Source organism: Artibeus jamaicensis, unplaced genomic scaffold (genome assembly GCF_021234435.1).
Source record: "Artibeus jamaicensis isolate MK-2021 breed Jamaican fruit bat unplaced genomic scaffold, CSHL_Jam_final scaffold_1019, whole genome shotgun sequence".
Lineage (NCBI taxonomy): Eukaryota > Metazoa > Chordata > Mammalia > Chiroptera > Phyllostomidae > Artibeus > Artibeus jamaicensis.
In genome coordinates this window covers 31,368,400-31,385,157 of record NW_026522025.1, presented here as the reverse complement: position 1 = coordinate 31,385,157, position 16,758 = coordinate 31,368,400, and the positions used below count along the sequence as shown (strand labels likewise).

General features: G+C 34.7%; 1 protein-coding gene across 1 annotated transcript in view; it reads left to right on the top strand.

The window, feature by feature from the left end:
* Positions 1–16,758, top strand: part of COL24A1 (collagen type XXIV alpha 1 chain) — a 346,701-nt gene that overhangs the window by 79,651 nt on the left and 250,292 nt on the right. Inside the window, exons 11-12 of the mRNA XM_053655519.1 lie at positions 6,827–6,880; positions 9,859–9,903. Of these exons, the coding sequence (XP_053511494.1) occupies positions 6,827–6,880; positions 9,859–9,903 (99 nt within the window). The remainder of the gene's footprint in view (positions 1–6,826; positions 6,881–9,858; positions 9,904–16,758) is intronic.

The window sequence follows — 16,758 nt, the reverse complement described above, 5'->3', positions numbered from 1 at the left end:
CCCTCCACCCTGCACACCCCTCCTCTACCATTCCCCCCTTTTGTTTATGTCCATGTGTCACAGTTCTTCAAATTCTATATTTCCCCTACTATTCTTGCCCTGCCCCCTGTCTATTTTCTACCTACCATCTATGCTACTTATTCTCTGTACCTTCTCCTCCCATTTCCCTGTTGCTAACCCTCCATGTGATCTCCATTTCTATGGTTCTGCTCCTGATCTAGCTGTCCTCTTAGATTGCTTTTGTTTTAGGTGTGGTTGTTAATAACTGAATTTGCTGTCCTCTCACTGTTCATATTTTTTATCTTCTTTTTCTTAGATAAGTCCCTTTAACATTTTGTATAATAAGGGCTTGGTGATGATGAACTCCTTGAATTTGATCTTATCTGAGAAGCACTTTATCTGTCCTTCCATTCTAAATGAAAGTTTTGCTGAATACATCAATCTTGGATGTAGGTCTTTGGGTTTCATGACTTGGAATACTTCTTTCCAGCCCCTTCTTGCCTGTAAGGTCTCTTTTGAGAAATCAGCTGACAGTCTGATGGGAACTCCTTTGTAGGTGACTGTCCCCTTAGCTCTTGCTGTTTCTAGGATTCTCTCCTTCATTTTAATCTTGGCTAATGTAATGATGATGTGCCTTGGTGTGTTCCTTCTTGGGTCCAACTTCTTTGGGACTCTCTGAGCTTCCTGGATTTCCTGGAAGTCTATTTCCTTTGGCAGATTGGGGAAGTTCTCCTCTATTATTTGTTCAAATAAGTTTTCCACTCATGGCTGTTCCCCTTTCCCTTCTGGTACCCCTATAATTCAGATGTTGGAACGTTTAAAGATGTCCTGGATGTTCCTAAGCCTCTCCTTATTTTTTTGTATTCTTGTTTCTTCATTCTTTTCTGTTTGGTTGTTTCCTTCTTCCTTCTGGTCCACCTTTGAGCTGGTTCTTCTTTCAAGAACAGCTTAAGGCTCCAGAGCCAATAATTCTAAGTGACCAAGAGATAGCCAACCTATCAGATGCACAGTTCAAAACGCTCCATTGATTTGAGTCCCAGTTTCCTTTCCATCACTGTTGGTTTTCTGTGCATTTCCCTTCATTTCAATTAGTTTATCCTTCATTTGTTCCTATAATTTGTGACTAAAATCAACCAGTTCTGTGAGCATCCTGATCACCAGTGTTTTGAATTGTGCATCTGATAGGTTGGCTATCTCTTGGTCACTTAGAATTATTGGCTCTGGGGCTTTGAGCTGTTCTTGAGCCATAATGTCTTGGTCTGTTTGCACCTGTTACGTATGAGGGACAGAGCCTAGGTGTTCACCAGGGCAGGGCAACCCAGTTGCTGGGTTGTGATGCTGTATGTGGGGGCAGGGTCAGAGAGGGGCAATGGCATTTGTTCAGCTCTCTCTCTTGGATTTCGGTCCCCTCTGCTGCTTCCTGCAAACAAATTGGGCCCTTCTGGTGCTGGTTCCTGGGCGTGTGGGCCTGTGCACCCTCCTGGACCCTGTGGGTCTCTCCAACAAATTCTCGGTGAGCCTGGGAGCCTCTCCCGGCACCTCGACCCTGAAAGTTTTTTCAGTTGATGCTCTTAGGCTTTAATTTTCTTCACTGGGGCCCTAGCCTGCGCCGTCTGTCTCTCTGCTCACTCCTTTGCTTGATTTATCTGCATGTGAATGTGTGACCATGGTCAGCCAGCTGCCTTGCACCCTCACTGGGTCCACACCTGGGATCCGCCAATAGCCACCTGCACTCCTGGCTCTATGAGGCCGATCTTTTCTGCCCTACCCGGCTCTGCTGCTGACTCCGCCCCTCTTACCAGTCTGGCTGAATGGTTTGTTGTTGTCAGACTTCTGTACAGTTCAATTTTCTGTGTTTTGGCTGCGTTTTTGTTACTAAAACTTTGTTGTCTTTAAACTTGGTTGTGCGAGGAGGCACAATGTTTCCACCTACACCTCCATCTTGGCCGGAAGTCAAAATAGTTTTTTTAAATAGTACAAATTAATCTTTCATGCTGTAATTCTTTCATTATCTTATGTGACAGTGGGAGGGATCAGGAGGGTATTTCTTTGGGTTTCACATTCACAAAAGGTCTCAAATGTAGATTTTTGACATTAAGAACAAATGTGAGTAAAAAGACAAAAATCACAAACACACAGGATTATAAAATGCTTTTTATTTAAATTGTTTCCTGTTACTGGACTATACCATATGCTATGCACTTTAAATTATTATTTTTATAATATCATGTGCGACATTATCTTTCAACTAGTATTTAATGGCATTAATTGATGGTAAGATAATTACTTTTAAAATACAAATACTTAAAACAAACCAGCATTTGTAACCCTCATTTGGCATTTCTTTGAGTAACAAGATGCTGCCTGCCTTGTAAATGTAGACATGCGTAGGGCCTCTCCTGATGTTTTAGTAGCCTGGCTAGTGATGCAAAATTGCTTCTAACTACAACCTTCAGTCCAAAAAGCAAAAGCTAAATGTGATGTAATTATTTTTTGTTATTAGTTTCGTTACACAATAACTCTAGCTTAGTGATGGTGTTTTGAGAATGACCACAGCCCTGTGTGATTTCTTTGGTGGTTGCTCCTGCCATTTTATTTCTGTTAGAATCAGCATAACATATATCAAGAAACTGCTATGAAATACGTATGTAATTACTCACAGCATTGCTCCCTTTAAAATCTGACTTGTCACATGTGCTTACACCCTGTTAAGGCTTTGGTGAGTGGAGGTCTGGCTTTCAACTTCTGAGTCGTCAAATGATCATTTAGTTCACTGATGTGTGCACCAGTTAGGGTGTCTGTTTCTTTTATTTATAAGCAAAACTCCAATTGTATTTATTAACCCAAAAATTAACTGTTTTTGAACTTGAAGCTATCTGTAGCTAATGATTCTGAACATACATGCAGCTTGTCATCATAACTATAAATGTTTGTAATCAGAGATACTTTCAGATGTTTCAGTTTAAAAGAAACCTTCCTCATCTTCTAGATGCTTGGCTTTCAAGCAAATTATAGATGTTTCAGTTATTATTAAAGTTAAGTAGGAGGAAACTGATTCTTTATCTTTCATCTTTTCCTTGTTCATATAATCTGTAGAACACTGGGAATTTTAAAGGTGTGTTTTTTTCCTGTCAAAGGAAAGTGCTCCTCTTACTATGGCAACAGCTGAGTAGCTTTCACATTCAGGACAGACCCCTCACAAAGTTCTTATTCCAGGCTACTTAGAAATGACTCCTGAGACATTTACTTTAAAAAATGTGATAAAATATATACAGAGATGGGCAAAAGTAGGTTTATAGTTGTTCTTATGGGAAATAACACAGCAATTAATAAATAATGATACAAGAATAAACTCTCTGTTTTGCATACTCAGAACTGTAAACCCTCTTTTGCCCACTCCTGTATAACATAAAACTTTCCATATTAACCAAGTTTAAGTGTACAATTTAGTAGTGTCTTAGTTCAGGCTGCTATAATAAAAATATCATAGACTACATGGCTTAAACAATGAAGATTTATATCTCATAGTTCTGTAGTCTGGGAAGTCCAAGATCAAGTTTCCGGTATACCTGGGGTCTGGTGAGGGCCCACTTCTTGGCTTGTGGACAGCTACCTTCTCTTGGCCAAGAGAGTAATCATCTCTCTCAGAACTTATAAGGGTACCAATCCTGTTCATCGGGGCTCTACCCTTATGACCTAATTACCTTCCAAAGGCTCCACTCTCAAATACCATTATATTGATTATTAGGCTTCAGAATTTTGAGGGAGCACAAACATTTCATCGTAGCAGGGGGCAGTAAGTCCATGCACATCATTGTGCAGCCATCACCACCGTCCATCTCCAGAACCTTGTCATCCCCCCAAACTGAAATTTCACATCCATTAAACAATAACTTCCCATGCTCCCTCTCCCTAACTCCCTGGCAACCATTCTACCCTGTCTATGAATTTGACTACTAGATGTATTTAAATGGAATTACAATATCTATTCAGAAGATATTCAGCATTGTGATATGAAAAATAGACATTTATTGAAGAAGATATAAGATACAAGAAACATTGTACATAGGACAAAGACACCTTGGACCCCTTCAAAGTAGGTACCTTGGGCTCTCACAAAGTTCTTCCAGTTGCCATCAGCTGCCCTGTCATATTTTTCTGAATCCCATTGATGATCTGAAATCTCTTCCCTTTAAAAGGCGGTTTTAGTTTTGGGGAAAACCAGAAGTCACAGGGCACCAAATCACAGGTGGGCTGAGTCACCTGGGTGATTTGATGTTTCACCAAAAACTCTACATGAGACATGATGCATGAGTGAGCATGCTGTCGTGGTAAAGCTATCAGTCACCAGTTGCCCATAGCAGCAGCCTTCTGAATCATCTGAATTATTTTCTCAAAGGAATTGTTCAAACTTGACGTAAAATTTGATGCAGATTCATCACTCTACTTTCTCAATCATTTTAAATGCAACAGCCACACAGTACACATGCTCACTCAGTGGCATCTACTGCCCCAGTTGACTAGTACAGTGAAGTCGTCATTGTTAACACATGTGCATTCCAGTCTACTCTCATTGGGTGCTGGGTTATATCAATGTCAGATCTCATATATATTATGTATCCTTTTGTGATTGGCTTATTTCACTTAGCATGATTGTCTTCAAGGTTAATCTATGTTGTAGCATATGTTGCAACTTCCTGCTTAAGGCTGAATATTTCATTGTATGAATATTCCACATTTTGTTTAGCTAATCATGTGTTGAAAATTTGTGTTGCTTTCACCTTTTGACTTTTGTCAGTAAGGCTGCTATGTTATATAGATGACATTTACAATTTTAAAACCTGCATTCTTTTACAAATAATATACATTAGAATAATATTCTAAGATTTATTATGGAAGAATTTACTCTGAAAAGTCACCCATTCTCTGATTCAAATAAGTAGCCTTTATTTAAAATTTAGTGAATAGGGCCTGTATCTCTCCAATTGTTTTATATCTTGGCTTTTTGCTGTGGTCACAAAATCATTCTTCTCCTATCTCCATTTCCACATTTCTCTCTGGTTCAGTGACAATTTTTCTTTCTTTTGTTCTCAGAGCTCTGACCTACCCTTAAGGCTCTGACCCATCTGACCTTTAAATTTTGCATCTCTCTAGGAGCTTTCTATGAGTCTCACATTTTCATTTTCCTGTCAGGATAAGTACATTCAAATGCCTCATCACCACACTTAATATGACTAATGAAACTCATCCTCTTTCTACCAAACTCTCCTTTCTTATTGGTTTGTTTTCTATATTTCTGTCAGTCTAACTGTAAACCTGAGAATTATCTTTGTCTGAATCCTTAGAGACATATACAAAGACCTGTTGACCCACTGTAATCCTAGTGAATTTTTATAAACTGTAAATTTCATTATATCAAAACTATGCCTAATTTTTCTAATGGCCCGTAGTATAAACTTCCATCATTACATATGCATTTGTATGATGTAACCACTGCTACCCTTTTTAACCCCACCTCTTTCTTGTCAACCACATAAAACCATTTGCAGTTTAATGAAAATTTGATATTATTTAATTTCTATTGATTGATTTAGTGATTGGTGGTAGTGACTAGCCCTACCTGAAATGCCTCCAAAACTCAGCTCAAATGTTGCCACCTCTATAACACTTTATTGAATCTTTCCTCCAAACTTCTGATTGCATATTGTATTTATCACATCACATATCACATACTCATGTCACAATTCTCAAATGATAGTGCAATGATTTGTTTGTATGACCCTCTTTCCCAATAAACTATGAACTTCTTGAGGGCACCGATTTTCATAATCCCAGTGGATCAATGATCCAGAGTGATATTCTATCAAATTTGGACCATTGAATGAGCCTTCTACCAGCTTTTCCTACATCCAGTGTTTTCTGTTTTAGAGGCACTCTGTATCTTGCATAGATTAATATTTTGGAAAAATAACTTGACATCAGGGGATTACCATACTCCCCTAAAGTCAATAGCTTCCAGTTGTCTAAAATATAAAGTCTCCAATTCTTAGCCTGAATTAATCTGGCCTCAAAACTACTGCATACTTTATCATATTGATGAAACAGGTTATTTGTCACAGGTGAGCTATAACTAAAGTATGTTTGAATAAATTACCTTACACAATGATTTCTATGTACTTCTTGTTTCTCAGACCAGTTGGAATCTATGAGGGCACAGTGAGTCTTTGTCCTTATCTATAGCATCTTGCACATAAAATTCTGTCAGTTGTCATTTAAAGACTCTTCCTGAGATCTCTCTATTATATCTCTGCTTACTGTAATTGTTCTGCTTGATGTGTTTTTTTTTCCATCCCCTGTTTATCAAGATTTTGCCTACTCTGTTGGCCTATCTCAAGTGCAAGTCTCCTTTGAAACCTTTGATTGCCTTGACCTTCTGCCACATTAGAATGAATCTCTTCCTCTTTTGTACTTCTCTTTTTTTTACACATTATATAGTCTTTTGATACCTCCATTTTGCTCAAATTTTAGCTGAATATGTACATGTATTTTCTCCCAACTCTAAAATACAATGAAAAAGGGGATTTGGCCTTGTTTATATTAGCTGCCATGTCACAAGTTATATTCCCTACTTTTTTCCTTTAATGAAAAAATTGATCTGTACAAGTAATTTCTGGAAGAAAAGCAAATAAGATGAGGGAAAGTTATTCATACTATTAAGCTGTATACTTTCATATTGCTGTGAAAAAAAATAAGTATCTCTATTTGGAATTACTTATAGGGTAAATGTTCAGATGAAATAATATAAAGATTATCTGCTTACTTTAAGGGTTTCATTGGTTTTCCTGGAGAAGCAGGACAGCTGGGACCTGAAGGAGAAAGAGTAAGTACATGTTCTTCAAATATTATTTCTAAAGTGGTATACATATGATAATGTACAACAGGGGTCATAAACTCAGATGTCAAGCTGGTAATCTTATTGAGTGAAGCAAGCCAGCTTTTGTAAAAATCACCTACCAAAACTATAATAAGGTTCTTCTGAATTTTACCAATTTTTGTTTTGAGAAAATATGATGATGTATTTTAAATTCAGTTTTAAAAAGCACAATTGAAGTATTAACCTAATTATGAAAATTTTATTTTGTAATTCATTAATCTTTGATTTGATTATAAACTCTTGACAGGTCTTATATTTTGTAATGCAGTGTGCAATAAGTAATTCAGCCTCACGAGATAGAATTTTTGTTTGATTTAGTCATGAAAGATAGCTGTTCATAAATGTAGGTGCTTGTGGATGAAGCTAGAATCTTTGCAAGATGATTTGTATGTATTAAAAAATTATATATGTACAGAAGTCTGACAGCCCAACCTCATCTTACCTAGTTTTAGGCACCAGTGCAATTCTGTGATTTCTATTTGCAGGCCTTCATTTATATTGTCAGTATTTTTTTCCAAGTAAAAATGTTATTTTGTTGTTGTTGTTTAAGTACAGTCGTCTCCACTTTCACCCCACCATGCCCTCCCTGCCCCATTCATCCCCATCTCCCACCACTGAACCTAACCCCTTTGGCTTTGTCCGTGTGTCCTTCATACACGTTCCTTATGGCCCTTCCTCCATTATCCCCTGTTATTTCTCTCCCTCCTCCTCTCTGGTTACTGTCAAATTGCAAAAGAATGAAATGAAATGATATTAGCATATTATAAGGTTTGAAAGCAAAGAAGATTATATTAAAAATTTAACATTTAATTTTATCATAGGAATGCTGTTCAGACAGAATTTTCATTTCTGGGAACTGACTTTTTGCTAATGAAAGTAAACCAGATTACTCTTTGCTAGATGAATTTTTCAAATATGTATTTTCAACTGAATTAATTAAATTCCATTTTCTTGCAGTTACTTATACATTCAGAGTTTAAGCTTGCTATAATAAATATCAAATTGTCCAGTCTTCTTTGGTGAGATGAGGTGAAGATTTTTTTGAGGTGAAGATTGTGTTTGCTCTTGGAAAACATACCAGTTATTTGTTTCACTTGTAGAAAATATCTTCAGCATGATCTGACAAATAAGCTACTTAACTGCCTTTTGATACAGCAGACTTACAGATGATGTCTCCAATCCATCATGCAAAGAATTGAGCTGCTTCTCATTGACAGTTTATATAGTTTACATGTTAATTATTCTGCTGCTCATGATACAGTCCTTTTCCGAACTTTTTGCATGAACTTATTTCTAGTCATTGATGTAGTTAATAAACCAAAGTTATATGTTATTGCGGTGTTATCATCTTGGATTTAAGGATCTGAGTGTTGACACTGACCTTCAATGGACACACTGACCACAATTATATTCACTAATTTTGACCAGTCTGTATGAAAACATTAAGACTGTTGAAAGTCATAAATATAAAATTATTTTGTGATATTGTGCCTGTCATGGGTACCATGTCCTAATATCTTCTGGCTACTTAAAATTCTAATTAAAACCATAAATTATATAGCTAACCAGGTGCCATTACTATGTTATAAAACATGTAAGTAGAGAAAAGCAGAAGAGAATAATATGGTGTTAATCACTCCTGAAAACAAATAGAAAAAGTCCTTTTTGAAGTTAATATATATTATATTTATTTATGAAAATATGTTTATTTATGAAAAGTGCTTATATAATTTTGTCTGTACTACCCTGAGATTTAATAAAGCTACTAAAATTTTGAAAATAATCTCATTTAAAAATGATTGAATATATTCTATAAAGATGCATAAAGTACTAATGAAATGAGTCATTGCTTACTTATGAACTCTCTTTTGAAAGAAACATTAGATGAGTGTTTTTCAAATACTGTTTAGTTGTAACTAGATGGATTATTTTAACCAATGTTATCTTGTGACTTCCCTGCTTGTACTATAAATTCCAACCTACATGGTCTGACAGTTTTCTTAGTCTCTAAGGCTTATAAGTAGTTTTAAGTCTCAAAGTGATTATATTAATTAAGATGATTTGGACAGCAAGTAACAGAAAACCTCAACTCAAACTGGGTTAAAAATGAGGACATTTTTAATAATGATGATAAGGATAATAGCAAATTATTTACTGAATCGTTCTATATATGCAAGGCACTATACAAATACTTCATATTAATGAACACCTTTAATACAATACCCAGTAAGATTGGTACTTTTATTATTCCCACCATTGATGAAGAAAATGAGGCACACAGAAAGACTTGTCTAAGACCATATACTAAAAACAGAGCCAGGATTTGAATGCATATTCTGGCTCCAAAGCCTGAGTGCTTAAGTACTGTGCCCTACTGCTTCTTACGTGACCAGAAACCCTGGGTTAGGTTGGGTCTAGGCACAATATGATCTTGAGCCCAGTGATTTCATCATTCTTCTCTCTGCCTTGCCTAATGTTGGCTTTATCTCAAGGCTTGTTTCCCAAATGATTGCTAGATTGCCAGTGCAAGGGCAAAATGTGCCCTTGTTTATGCTCAGCCAGAGAGACATGGAGACAGAGGGGAGGTAATTGGTCCTTGGGTGTGGAAAATAAGACCTGTTTGTCTGGTTGTGCCAGCTTTGGTCATGTGCCCAGCTCAGGAAAAATAACTATCACCAGAGGATCATCGGGGTTCCATTCAAAAGTACAGAGGGGATGGATTCCTGAATAAAGTCGGGATTCAGTTATGAAGAAGAAAAGGGTCCACTTCAGTTACATTAATATATTGAAGCTTTCTGACTATCACACTGATTTAAAGAACACTATTTCTCACTTTGGCATATTTCATTAATTGATGTTTGAGAATATCTAACTCAATTATTTGTTCAACAAATATTTGACTTTTGACTTTTTTTATATTCTAGGGTGTTCCTGGGATTCGTGGAAAGAAGGGTCTTAAGGGAAGACAGGTAGTTAAATTCTTGTTTCCTGAGGTTCAGTTTAGAGCAGTATTATCTAATTATGTGCATATTTATCACCTGTTAAAATATGAATGTGGTTGTTCTTGTCTACAGTCCATGTCATTGAACAGAATTTAATTTTTGCCACTTTGACAGTGTAGCAAATACTACCTGAGAATGTAAAGGAAAATTCATATTAAAAATAATTTAAATTTTAACCCATTTAATGTACAGTGGAAGAGACCTTTTTCCCCATGACAAGGGCTAAAATATCACAGAAAATACATGAACAATTTAATACACTAATGATAGCACTGCCCACCCTCATGGTTTAGAGCTTTTTTACATACCTGCTCCAGATGTTAGCTGAAAAACTAGTTTTCTAACACTTCTTATATTTTCAGGTAAAAAATAATCAATGAGGATGAATTTTTCCAGATAATGTGATAATTTCAGAGATGGGTGGAAATTTTGACATCATCCAACACCCCATTATTTAACAACAAGCTAACTGTGGCAAGGGAAGCATCCTTAGGTTATCTGGCTGGCTGAGTTAATACAGCTGAATAGACACCTGCTTTTCACACGTACTGTTTTTACTGCTATTCAAAGACATTTGTTAGAGTGAGACAGTCTGTGCTATACTGTGTTCTTTAGTCCATGAGGAAGAAAATTGCTTTTCATGATACCTTTTCTAAAATGTTGGTGTATATGACTAAAATCTTGGTCATAATGCTAAAAGATTATAAATCTGTCCAGAATATTTATATTGTTGTAAAGCATTTTAACCTTTGAGCTTTGCAATATTTCTTGAAGGTAGATGTTAAAAGACTTGCTGAGAATCACATAGTAAAACTGGTAAATTGAGAATTTTTACCAGTTTTAATGAGATTTGAGCTCAGCTCCTCTGAATATAAATCTAGGATCCTTTTTCTTACTTCTTAGATATTCTGCTGTCTGTCTTCTATGCATCATATAAAACAGCATTATTTATTTTTTATGACATTTAGACAACATGATAAAAATTATTTTAAAGTTTCACTTTTAAAATTTTAATTTATTAAAATTGAAATTACCAAACTGTCAAGAAATAAAAAATAAGCCAAACAATTTGTTTTCTTGAGCTTACATTGAACTTCATGACTAATCTTACAGCAACAACAGAAACTTTTACCATCACCATCATCACCATTTTTTTATTCTCGAGCTGTGTTAAATGTTCAGTGTGCTAAGTCATTTAATTACACTCTATTGCACTTCAAAATGCTGGTATTTGTTTCTTTAGGTTTTAGCCCTCAAACACATACCTCATGCCTCAGCAGAAATCCTTGTCTATTTATTATGTGTGAAATATTTAAATTAAACATGCACATGTATATGCTGTCTCAGAGTTGACAGCAAGTTAAGTTATCCTCTTTACTCTTGCATTCTTCCTTCTCTGTTTAATTTTTTCTATTCTTTTATCAAAGTATGCTGTCAGTAAAAGAACTAATTAAGTTATTTATACCACAATATAAATTACTTCCAGTGATTAAATATTACTTTACCTATTAGCATTTATATTTTTAATGTAGTTTAAAACAAAAAAGTAATCTACAATGGTTGAATTTTAGCTGTTGGTGAGAAAATATTTTCTCAAAGCTCTTGTGATACGTCATTTCAGTAGCTACCAGCTTTATTGATTTGACTAGTCTTATGTAAATATTAACTTTATCTTGGCAATGTATAGGTAATATGTAGTTTCCTATAAAATTGTTTATGGAAATTTATAAATAACTTCTGGGCTTCTTACTCCATGGAGAATTATAAAATTATCCAAGTGATACTATGGAATTCAAAAGGGTAGTTCAAGAAAAACTGGAAAAATAGTGAGTGGAATGATTACTGGATTCTTTGTTTGATCGTACTTTTTTTTTTTACAAATTTGTAAAGTTTTATTGATTCGAAAACGTATGCTTTTGAACAGGGTAAAAAATGGGGACAACTTCAATAGGGTAAACAATAAAAATAAAGAAAAATTATGCTTTTATAATAGATTTAGGTACTTAAAAATAGTTGAAGGACATATGTATCCTAGTGTTTATAATAGAAAATTTGTCTGGTGCTATATAATATGTTGTGTATACTATATGTACTTTCCTTTGTCTTTAACACAAAATTATTTGGCCATGTTTATGAGGAAATCACTGTACTCAGAGTAAGATAGAGTTACAGCCACAATGTAAATTATGCCAAGACTGACCTCACAGACGCTTCCAGAATGTTGTCCTATGTCTAAATGCTTCCTTATGTTCTATTTTTTTAAGTAAAATCATCTTCAGATAGTTTTGACCTTCAGTTAGGACAACTATATTAGCAGGGAATATTATATATCATGGGACATTTGTATTTCCTATGAGGGTGATTAAAATCCCATGAAGACTGGTCTCATTTCTGTCTGAAGAGCAGTAAAGGGAAAGTATCTTTCGATAATAGGTCCACTCTCTTTGATGTGGAAAATATTAGTTGTGTGGAATTCAAATATAGCCATTTTCAGTTTATTACATCTCATATATTATTTGTTGTTATATATGCAGTAAATATTCAAATACAGAAGTAGAACTAAAAGATTGTAGACCTCCATAGACAGAAACCCATGTATCTGAAAGAATGTTACAGTCACCTAGAAATGCTGCAGTCTGAAAGTACCAGTATCTAAGAAACGTTTGGCTCCATGTGTGTCAAAGACTATTATTTCCAGTTTTCTGCCATTTCAGAGCTATTTAGAAGTGTGGGCTGATGCTTCATGAGGCTACTTCTCTGTGGGTTCCATGTTATTTAATTTACTATCATTAGTATGAATATTATTAAAAGATATACTTTATTACAATGATCACTTCCCCTTAATTAACTAAATTAGTCTTTCTGTGTTTCAGATTAGCTCATTACTCAAATTTTAATTAGCTAGAAGTATTCATTCTTATAAACATAGAATAGTATGATTCAGTTTTAAATAATTATATTAACATATAATTTGTAAAACAACAGTATCTCTTTTTAGATCACTCTGTACGTTTTATGTAACATTTTATACTTAGATTCTTAAAGTCTGAAGGTAAGGCCAGAAACTAGTAAAATAAATCACTTCACTTTCTGTATTATGTGTGATATGAAACATTCTGACAGTCAAAAAAGAATGAAGATAACAGGCATAGAAAACTTTAAAATCCAAGTGCAGGTTTTTCTAAAAATTAATCAAGATGAACTTCTTTGGATTACTGAGTTGGTTTCTAACCTGCATACTGAAGATTTGTGTTTGATATGCATACTTCACACAATATTTGAATATACATATATTGACATCCTTTCATATATACATATAATGCAGAATCATAGGAAAGTGGTGAAAATCCTGTTTATAACTGTTCAACAAGTTAGTAATGTTGCTAAGCTTAGGTTTTGAAAAATGTTGCTGTAAATCATATACTCAAATAGCTGGCCAAATGATCACTTATTTCTCTGAGTAAACACTAAGCCTGGAATTAAGTTGTTGTAAGCCAACTTCCTTAGGGATGTCTATATTATTTAAAATAAAATTATAGGTTTACAAATAAGAGATATCTTCTTTAAGACAGTATAAATATTATATGAATGCTATTGAAATGAACACATTGAAAACATTATTTTGGCTATTCAAGAGTTATTTATTATTTAGCCTCATCCTGATATTTTTAAATTTAATGTTTGTGTTATAAAGTTATTTCACATTAAATCTTCCCAGAAAACTCTTTGTCCCCAAAATAAAACATTGTGCTTATTCACTGTTTAAGGATTTAGTTGATATATGTAACAAAATCTGTTTTTGTTTTCAACCAGGAAAAATAGGAAAATTGTTTTGTTAGGAATTTGGTTTATTTTAGGATGAAAGAGTATGTAAAAGTAGTTGTATTAGCAAATTCATTTGTTCCTTGGTCTTAGATTGTAGGCATTTCTGAAGGGTTTTTTTCTTGTATTATAAGCAATTTTTTATTTCAAGATATTAGTATATAGTACTTAATCAATCACTGCAATTACTTTTAAAGACCTCATGTAATTAGTTACATATTAGGAAATATTTGTGTACTCATGCTTTGGATATGATACTCTTCCTCTCCTTTCTTCCTACACTCCCTTTGTCACCGGGTTCTACTAGGTGCATTTAGCAAAACAGCCTTTGAATATGGGGAAGCCCAAAAGACTATTGATTCATTCTTTTCACTATCTTTGAATAGAGCTTGAGTTATTTTTCCAGAGATTTAAATACAGTAGTAGACAATTTTTTATTGGTCAGGACTCTTTGAAACACAATATTTTACACATTTTCCTGCCTTTACTTGAGAAGCTTCTTGGAACTTATCTAATGAGTCAGATCCATCCACTGATTTATAATAGAAAAGAACTCTTTTTAAAAAACAGGGGAAGCAAGGAAAGAGGACATGTATGTATTTGTTAACTTCAAATTTTAACTACATAATTCAAGTAGCTCCCTTTTTAATGCAGGGTTTTCAAACTTCATTTTGTGGTGTCACTGTCAGGAAATTCTACAGTTGCTTTTGGAAGGGGGAGGGCTTCCAGACTGATTTACTCAGTAGTCTCTTGTACTGAGTTGGCTATGGATATTTATATGGCTCCACAGACCTAAAATACAGCAGAATTGACTTGCCTGGATTGAAAATAAATTTGAAATTGGGGATTGGGAGTTCGCTCTCAATAACTGTCAAACTGTTGTCAAAATAAAGAGGTTTTCTAAGGAGTTTTTCAGACCTGATAGAAATAGAATATAAAAAATTATACTACATTTGAAGTTTGACAAAGAAAAAAGTGTGCTCAGTTTTCTTCCTATGAGAATCAAAATATCACAGCCTTACACTAGGAGAGAAAATAACAACCTTAGTGCACCGTACCACTCAGACTTCTGAGATGTTTACTCTTCTAATTATAGAAAGGAGTGTCCGCTTTCCTTACACATCTTTCTGTTACAAGACTGTATTTAAAGTAAACTGTGTTTTGGCTTCTAACTCCAGTGTTAGAATTTCAGAATATAAAATCCTCTGTTAGACATCTGTTATTAGTTTCTATCCTTAGCTCAAGAGCATCTTAAATTTGTATTGCACGGTATTTCATGTATATACACTTACGGAAACACTGGAGACAGTGTTTTCACTTGCCTAGAGAAAGGTTGCAATTCTATCATAAAATACTACTGTTGCTAGAGCATTACAGAAAACTCATTAATTTTTAGGTGATTCTGTCTCTTTTAGGAAAAATGTATTTTCTGGATTCTACTTTACTGGGTATAGTCTGTAATAAATGTGTTTTGGCTGACTATAACTTAGCAAGATGTATGGAAGAGCCCAAGACTCTTGAGTTAAACCTACTTTTCAAGGTTGAAACAGATACTGAGAAGAGGGATGGATACTCGGTGAACTACAGTTGATGATCTGGGGAAAGTTTAGGCAGGGCTAGTTTTCACACAGATGTGACACCAACAAGTGGAAGTTCACCAGGCAGTTATTTTCAGAGCAGATACATTAAGGGGAAACTCAGTCTGTAGGTTATCAGTATCAGGAATGTGAAAATGTGAGTGCATTTGTGGCAGTGAGGTTTGGCTTGGGTTTAGCGACTATATTCTCTCTGTGAAAAAATAGTAAGAATAAGGTGGGGCCCCTCTGACTGAGGGATAGGACATGATATTGTGTACCACAACTAGTTTTTGGACACAGAATAAGGGAGGGTCCAGTTCCTAGAACTGGAGTACAAGGCTGTAATCAGTCTTTAAGAACAGGGCAGGGACTTGACTCTGAGTACTGAGGTCCTAGCTAGGTTAACAGTAAGGCTGACTTGAAACTAAGTCTTTGAAGATTGGACTAGAAGTCCTGAAATTCCTACCTAGTTTTAAAATTCATCCCAATCATCAGGACATGGTTAGCACTTGAAGTGTGGATTGAAATGCCCTACCTGTGAGAAGAACAGGGGGGTAGAAACTGGACCATCACAGAGTACTTCACACTCTAGCCTTTTCCTACAGTAATTATGGTTCACTTTCAAAGGATTTTAAAACATCAGGAATTCTTGGTAATATGTATTCATATGTAGAATGTGTAGAATTACCTCTATCTTTTATTTTAATCCCGGGTAAATTAGTGTCTCTTTTAATCGCTTAGTCTTGGAAAAAATCAAATTTCTGTTTTTATTGCTAATGCCTAGTTAGTATATATGCCTTTTATGATACTTTTTATTTATCTCTATTTTAGATTGAATATGTTGTTTCTAAATCTTTGTTCTTTAGAATGAGTAAATATGTTCATAATTAGCTACCCTTTAACAAAAGATTTTCATTGCTTTTTTAAATTTTAAAAATGTAGTCATTAATATTTTATGGTTATTTTTGGCCCTCATATTTCTCTAACTATTTTATACATATTCTTTTTCTAATTTATATATAGAACTAGGAAAATAATACTTTTTTTTAGACTCCCTGAGGAATAAGTTTTCCACTGTTTCGAGATACTTATTTATACCACCCAGTGGAGTATCTACATGTGTTCTGAAATACTAACACTGCATGTATTCAAGCATGTGAAGTCTGGAATATTTGTTTTGTTTTAGTGTTAGAAAACTGTCACATTTGATAACAGTACCATTGTTAGACCCAGGCAAAGAGAGAAACTTGATCTGGGCTTTGAACTTTTGAGGCACTGAACATCGCAAAAAATAAATGTATTTTTAAAAAGAAACAAAAGTACCCCTGTTTCTCAGGATCCACCCCTTAGAATTGGCATAGAAACCCTAGACATCCTCTCTTGTTACTGTGTGTTAGTTGTCTATTGCTGTGTAACAGAATAC